The sequence below is a fragment of the Argentina anserina genome, chromosome 6 (assembly GCF_933775445.1).
Source record: "Argentina anserina chromosome 6, drPotAnse1.1, whole genome shotgun sequence".
Taxonomy (NCBI): Eukaryota; Viridiplantae; Streptophyta; class Magnoliopsida; order Rosales; family Rosaceae; genus Argentina; species Argentina anserina.
In genome coordinates this window covers 4,401,778-4,409,072 of record NC_065877.1, presented here as the reverse complement: position 1 = coordinate 4,409,072, position 7,295 = coordinate 4,401,778, and the positions used below count along the sequence as shown (strand labels likewise).

The 7,295-nt window shown below is 38.1% G+C and overlaps 2 protein-coding genes across 5 annotated transcripts; one reads left to right on the top strand and one right to left on the bottom strand.

The window, feature by feature from the left end:
* Nucleotides 1–1,309: 1,309 nt before the first annotated feature.
* On the bottom strand, nucleotides 1,310–2,271 carry LOC126799663 (calcium-binding protein CML42-like). The gene has a single exon (XM_050526910.1). The coding sequence runs from the start codon at nucleotides 2,102–2,104 to the stop codon at nucleotides 1,457–1,459; it is 648 nt and encodes a 215-aa protein (XP_050382867.1). The 5' UTR covers nucleotides 2,105–2,271; the 3' UTR covers nucleotides 1,310–1,456.
* A 1,843-nt stretch (nucleotides 2,272–4,114) lies between these two features.
* Nucleotides 4,115–7,218, top strand: LOC126799661 (cyclin-dependent protein kinase inhibitor SMR11). 4 transcript variants are annotated; one of them, XM_050526905.1, is made up of 3 exons: nucleotides 4,115–4,161; nucleotides 4,261–4,336; nucleotides 4,806–5,768. In XM_050526905.1, the coding sequence occupies exon 3, from the start codon at nucleotides 4,833–4,835 to the stop codon at nucleotides 5,514–5,516; it is 684 nt and encodes a 227-aa protein (XP_050382862.1). In that variant the 5' UTR covers nucleotides 4,115–4,161; nucleotides 4,261–4,336; nucleotides 4,806–4,832; the 3' UTR covers nucleotides 5,517–5,768. The 4 variants fall into 4 exon arrangements, with proteins under 4 accessions (XP_050382862.1, XP_050382865.1, XP_050382864.1 ...); XM_050526908.1 differs by lacking the exon at nucleotides 4,115–4,161 and adding an exon at nucleotides 6,322–7,218 and having other exon boundaries at nucleotides 4,195–4,336; nucleotides 4,806–5,547; XM_050526907.1 differs by lacking the exon at nucleotides 4,115–4,161 and adding an exon at nucleotides 6,179–7,218 and having other exon boundaries at nucleotides 4,195–4,336; nucleotides 4,806–5,547.
* Nucleotides 7,219–7,295: the final 77 nt, after the last annotated feature.

Here is a 7,295-nt window from a genome sequence, read left to right as displayed (position 1 = left end):
ATAGTCCGTCTTGGCTGCAGAGGTCCGCACCACTGTTTTGGTGCGGATTTCTATTTTTGAACTACTTTTCGATCGAATTTCCTTATCTCAATCGTCTAGTATTTAGATAATATTGTGTAGATCATCTCTGCAAAATTTCAGCCAATTTAGTGATCGTTAAGACACTCAAAATTGCGTTTTTCTGTTAAAAACATGGACGGTTCATGTTTGACAGAATTCAGTCCGACCATTTTTGTTTTCGATTTTGAGGACTTTAAAGATCACCAAATTGGCTGAAATTTTGCAGAGATGATCTACACAATATTATCTAGATACTAGACGGTGGAGATGAGGAAATTCAACCGAAAAGTAGTTTAAAAATGGAAATCTGCACTAAAATCATTGGTGTAGACCTCTGCATTTGAGAAAAACCGTATATATATATATATATATATATATATATATATATTACATATAAGGCATGTATCGTTTCAAGTTTAAATGCTTCTTATCGCTTGCAATATAGTATCATTAGCTCCATAAAAAATTTAAAACGATGTCATCGGCATATAGTCTAGAACTCTTTTAGCTCTTATATTCCATATTTCCGCTGTCTAGAGACGTAATTAATGTTCATCTGATTAATAAGTTAGGTATTTTGGACATGATCGAGTAACTGAACATAATGACGAAGTGCAGATGAGACTAGATTAAATACATATTCTGATCGAGAAACGATAGTCGACACGTACTGTAAGCTAGATTGCTAGAATTAATTACCCTCGCAAAGTGTAGTATATATGCATGATTATGTTAATTGTCAATTCGTAAAGGCCAGGTTAAGAACACTCCCTCTGATAGTCTGATTATTTGATCAGCATGAAGTACCGTATATGACAATCCACTTGTCAGTATCAGACATCAGTGCTGTTAGGCATCTATTATATCTCATTGACTAGAAAAATAAAAGGCATGGAAGAGAGCCAAGCAAATTGAGCAAATTGACGACCTTTCATTTTTTTTTTTATAAATTTCCCTGTTCGATGACAAAATCGAACTGAAATGCCAACTAGTTGATGCGTTTGGCCAATTCCTCAGGGATTTATTTTTTCTTTAACATTACCATGTTGGCAGAAATAAGAGGGAAGCGTATATATGTATAAACGCGTTTTAGGATCTTAAACTTCTACGTATGTACCCAAAATTGTGCTATCAGAATGTGAAGCTAGCCAGATTTAGCTGGCAGCAGGCATATATGCATAAACATGATTAATCCGTATATACTAACTTAATTTGTATGTTCGAAACCCTAAAAGTTCAAACTGTTCAATAGAGAAACGAAGAATTACTTTCCTTATTTGATTACAAATTGACAATTAACATTCACACGCTGTCACTAAGAGAAAAAGATCGAAAAATGACATGCACAACAGTGTGGAACGGAAATGAATATGATTTAGAAAATTAACAACTAGATTCAAGAAGAAGGAACAAGAACAGTACTGCGCATCATGTCCTTAAATTCGAACAAGTCAACGAGGCCGTCGTGGTTCCGGTCAACGGAAGTAATCATCCTCTCTACTCTATCAATCTCATTGCCTTCCGGAAACCCTAGCTTCCCAAGCACCGTCTGCAGCTCCTTTGCCGATATGAACCCATCACCGTCTTCATCAAACACCTTGAACGCCTCCCTTAGATCCGACTCCTCCTGCAATAACTTCTTCGCCTCCTCCTCGTCCCGGACAGCCACCACCAAGGCCGCTGCCTCTTCCACAGCATTTCCTAGGTTATCACCGTCGAAGAAGAATGTATCGTAAAGGGACTGGTGGAGCCCTACGAAGTCGTCATACGTGAGGCCTTCGTTTCCGGGCTGGATGAAGGTCCGGATGATGGATTCCAGCTCGGAAACTTCGACGTCCAGACCGAGTAGTCCCAGGGCCTGGTTGATCTCGTAGACGCTGACCAAGCCATCGGAGTTCTTGTCGAAAATGTCAAATATGCGGAGGAGGCGGAGAGAATTAAGACTCGGGCTGCGGAGACGAAAGGAGGAAGAGGCTGAGGGCCTCTTGGTGAGGGTGCGCTTACTACTGGACGTTCCTGCTGAAGAAGGCGCTGCTGCTTCCATGGCGATCAAGCTAGGGCTGAGGAAAGCAGCAGCGGATTCAGAGAGAAGAGAACGAACGAATGGAATGATGATGATTCTATCAGGATGGACGATTATGGCTACTATAATATAAGGGATTGGGCGCGTTTGGCGGGCTATGCAAGCTTGATTAATTTTACTGTTATAGTTTGTTTTGGACTCTTTCTTGTTATTCCAGATGGGTAGAGGCGTAGAGCTATATTTTACAGTAACAACCTCTACATGTAAAACACAAGCGTGACAAAGTATACAACAATACATGAGATTAGAGGAATATTGACGTCGTCCGTTGTTGACTTTTCAAAGATATGAGATCTAGAATAGCCCGACTAAGTCGAATCGATCGTGAGTGCTACACATATTTCTTTATGATGTATATGATGTATACGCGATCCGAGTCTCATGTATTAGTCCATGTGACTGATGTGAGTTGGGACAAATCATTTCCTTGTACCATTGGCTACGTATCATGTTCTCCCCATTCAGTACCGAAGTATTTTGGAATGGTCCGAGACAGGTGTCATCAATTCATTCGTCCATATAGATCCAATTAACGGTTGAAATCGTTAATTACTGTTTTAAATCAGTAATTAAGGTTAAATATATGGAGAGGGGTGACGATTGACAGCGTTGGACCAGAGTGGTACTAGACCAGAGCAGAAAGTCTCTTCAGTACCATTCAAACGTGATTCGATGTGAATGTCAGTACTTTTCTTAGAGCAAGATATTCGAGAAGTATTCCTAGTGACTTCTTCAAAAGCCACATACCACAAGTTGATACTTTACTTTGAGTTTGAATATCTATTATGTGTCACGATTTTTAATCACATATTTGCGGTGCTGCACATATTATTAGTGAACCAAAAGAGATTAGAAACAGTCATTTTCATACTCATACGTATGGAATTACATGTGTAAAAGTCTAACTTCTGACCATTAAATTTTAATATGAGAGATTCAGAAGTCAATATATACTATAATTGGTTGATTGTATCTGTTTCATTTGCAAGATTGCAACTAGAAGCATTGAAGAGTTGTGTGATGGTTAATTGTCTTCAAGTCTTTGGTGTGAAATTTCTCACCTAAAATACTGTATATCATTGCCATGAAGAAAGAAAAAGAAGAATATACTCCAAACACATTGGATTCCAAAATCATGTCCAAATAAAAAACACATTGGATTCCAAAATTTTATTACACGAAAAAAATGTTGATGGGCTAGCTAGGCAACATGCAGCCATTAGACCATTAACAAAAGGTAAGGTGCTGTTTTAGAGTACAAACAGTCCATAGGAGAGGTAAGGAGACTAATTATTCACATAAAAGCAGCATTTACATTTCTGAAGCCAAGGCCCCAGAACTTCAATTGTATTTTATTTTTTTGGATAATCAGAACTTCAATTGTATAATCATCAAGATAAGAACAAACTTAATGAGTGGTATTTCAAGATAAGATCTTATAAATCTACTTTTGGTAGGGCAGGAAAAACCACAAATTATGTCCTTATCCATATCACATGTAATTAGAACTAATATTAGGAAATATCATCCTCCTATGGAAAATGCATAAAACCTTTTCCATACATGATATTGGCGGGTAAAAAATGGAGGGAACTATATTTTGGAGGGAATAAATTCTCCCGTCATATGTTTCCGTCAAAATTGACAAAATCCGTGTATGGTAAAATCATGTAGGTTCCAACTCAAATTTTCATATTACATCTTTGACTACATCATGAGTTATGAGCAGTAGCATAGAGAGAAGAATCTTAATCAATACATGGCAGGAAGATAACAAATTCATGAAACGAAAATAGCAAGGAATAAATTTTGCTCCATGTTTGGCTAATATTGTGTTAATTATTATTCATTTATTTTAGTTTTATTAAAATTAGGGGAGTGAGTTGCCTAGGTAGTGGGCCCGGAATCCGGATCTTGATTGGTCGAGGTGGTATAAATAAGTTATTTTGTTTTTTGGTGTGAAAAAGTTGCAGAGCGCACACGAGCGACGGTGCGAACTGGAAAGCAAGAACACAACAGTGAGTTCTGCGTTGTTTGGTTCTCTAGTTCAACAAGAACCCGTCTTTCTCTTTCAGATTTCACAGTTAACTAACACGCCTTTTGTACCCTTTTTGCAGTTTGTAGTCTTCACCTTTTGTTGCTTCGATTTCTTGGACTGTTCTTGTTCTTCTTGAACTCTGCTCTCTCATTCAGGTAATTTGTTTCTCTGTTTCAGCTATGTTTTAATTCATAAATGATTGGAAATGGAGAAGTTTTATGGGTCTGAGTCAAGCTTTGTGGCTGTGGGATTGTTCTTTCTCATTTATTGAATATTGATTTTACCCTATTCATGAATTATTTTATCTATGGTTCCATTTCCGGGTTTGTCTATACCATTTGGCTGAGAAAAAAGATTGAATATTTATGTGGATTTTTTTCATAAGGTTGAATCTTTTATTTTCATTTTGTATTCAGAATCGATTTTATCTTCTGGGCTATGGCTTCTCTGTTTAGATTCCTTATTTTCTTTCGTCCATTACTTCTTATGTTTACCTTTATTTCCAAAATTTTATGTTAGTTTTGACATGGGTGTTATCTAAATTGGATTTCTGTTTTGAATTTAGATAAGAGAATGAATTTTCTGCCAAATTTCAATGTTACTGATGAAGATTCAATTTTTCAGCTGCTGTGATATCCCTTTATTGAATTGATGGGTTCTGGAGGTTGTACCAATGATATTTTGGAATTCAAAGAACAGTCTCCGAAACCTTGTGAAAATTTGGACAAGGCTGGGGAGCTGCAAAAGGATGCTGCTGAGCCACAAGCGGTATTAGGGCCGATTACTCCTGAAGCTGACAGAGAGAATGGGGACTCCCAACTAACTTTTTTGAAGAAACCGCCTGTTTTGACTGTCAAGTCCAACAGAGATGGGGATGACCCTTGTGGTCTCTCTGATGATAGCAGTGGCAGCCCCAGGACACCGGAGGATGGAGTTTTTGATCCCTTTGCCCCTGGTCCGGAAAAGCTGGCCATGGCACCACTCTGTAAGAAGTATGTCAGCAAGTCTAGGAGTATTATTGCTCGTCAGCTGAGTTTTGATTCTCCAATACAAAGTTCGGATGATGAGATTTCTTCCAACTGTGTGGAGTCCCTTTCTGATGAAGAAATGTTTGAAGCGGTGTATGAAAATTTGTTGGAAGCTATTGTATCTGATCTGACTCTCAACGTACTTGGTGAACGTGCAAGGAAGGATTGGGACTGTGGGGATGACTGCATCACACCTCCAGGAACTCGATTAAATGGGATTGCTGAATCCTGTCCTGGTGCTCCCTTGAGGCCCGTAGGGAAATCAAGGAAGATTGATTTGGGCCTTATCAGAAAGCTCGAATTTTAATTGATTAATGCCGTAACATGCTGAAGTGCGGGTACTTCTTTCCTACAGCTGCATCTTTTGCTAATCTCTCTCTCTCTCTCTCTCTCTCTCTCTCTGACGAAGATCATACAGTAGTGCTAGCATTGTATAGTAGTTGATGATATTAGTGTGCTTCAGCTAAGAAAAGTAGGCTTCAATTAAGTTTCAGCATTGGCAGCAACTCTAGCGGTTGTATCTCTTCTTAAAAGTAATATTTATAATTAGTTGCTACTAGTATTGATGCTGTTGGTCTCTCCATGTTTTTCTAAGAGTATGGCATCTTGTAGAAAGTCTTTTGTGTTGAAATAGAAACCGATATATATATTTTAAAGAGCTGTGGATGATATCGAATGGCTTTGGATTTTTTTTTCCTTCTGCTTTTTAATTTTAATTATGAGAATAACTGTAGTTAAAGTTCAGCTCTGGCAGTTCCTTGGAGCATTTGCTCGTAACTTTCTGATGTAAAGTTTGTATATTTGGAGAAAGGATGTATAGTTCGTATATGTTTGCATGTAGACCTCAGTATTGTGTGGATTATGGTTGTGAAACTGAAGCACAGAAGCTGATTGCTCTCATCACTAGGCCTTTTGTTTTGTTAATTTTTATTTATTTATGACTCGCACACCCTTACATAAACTTCTCAGGTTGTGAATAGAAATGTTTTGGGTGTTGATGAGTTTCTTGGCTTCTATCAGATTCTGTCATGTGTGCCTTGTTATTGAAGGTGGTATGTGTCTTGAGAAATATTCTGAAGAGAAATCAAAGTAAAGAATTTTTTTTGTATCAGATTTTTGCATGTGCCTCCCATGTGGATCAGTCTGTTGCATCCGGTGGTTGCCTAAGGCTTGTTAAACATGGTTGATGCCATCTTTTTCGTTGCACTGCACACCCGATTACTGACCAGCACCAATGTTGCTGCTCAAAGTTTCTCAACTTATGTCATTTGCAGCATTGTTTCCCTCTAAGCTTGGTGGGTTATTGCAGACTTGCAACCAGACAAGGATGATGGCAGTGCTCAAATACATGGTAGATTTTGTTTTCTGCAACTTGATTTGCTTCAGAAATATACAGGACGAGGAGTTTGCACAGGCTCAAGACTTCCTTAAAATGATGACATCAATGATCAATGCCAGGCTCTGTATCTATTTGACTGGTATGCCACTGGCTACTGGGTTTGATAGGATTACACCACAAGCATCGATTTGTTTGAGTTCCGTAGGAGTTTGGAAGGCTGACAAATGTTACTTTTGATGAATGGGAGCGTGGCAGAGTTTTCAATAACTTTGAGAGAAAACCTGCAGTCTTTTAAGATCTGCTGTCATGAATATGATGTGAGTGGGATCGATGCCAAAATCTTCAGCTATCATCCAGAGCTTTATATCCTGAAGGATTATGACAATATGGTTGAAGCTGAACAAGGCACCAGAAGTCTTGAAAGTTATGTGACTTTGATGGAAAAAATTTACTTGCACGGGGTAACATAGCACTCCAAGCTTCAGTCTAGTCTTCACCAAAGATTATTTTCTTATTTTCTTTGATCTCCTATTTATTGGTATGAACTTGTGATTACTTCAATAATTGTATTTTGTTAATCAGTTCTTGAATTTCTTGAACTAAATACGCAACACTACACTTTATTTAATTGGTGGCCTTGAATCCGGGAATGAAAAAAAAAATTATTGAACTGATATAATTTGCTTTCATTGGATGAGTTTGGGGCTGCTTTGCAGCTGTGACCACATTCATGATTTGGCACACCCT

What these genes read in the sequence shown, in the direction of transcription:
- LOC126799663 (XM_050526910.1), bottom strand. Translation starts at nt 2,104, where the DNA reads ATGGAAGCAGCAGCGCCTTCTTCAGCAGGAACGTCCAGTAGTAAGCGC.
- LOC126799661 (XM_050526908.1), top strand. Translation starts at nt 4,833, where the DNA reads ATGGGTTCTGGAGGTTGTACCAATGATATTTTGGAATTCAAAGAACAG.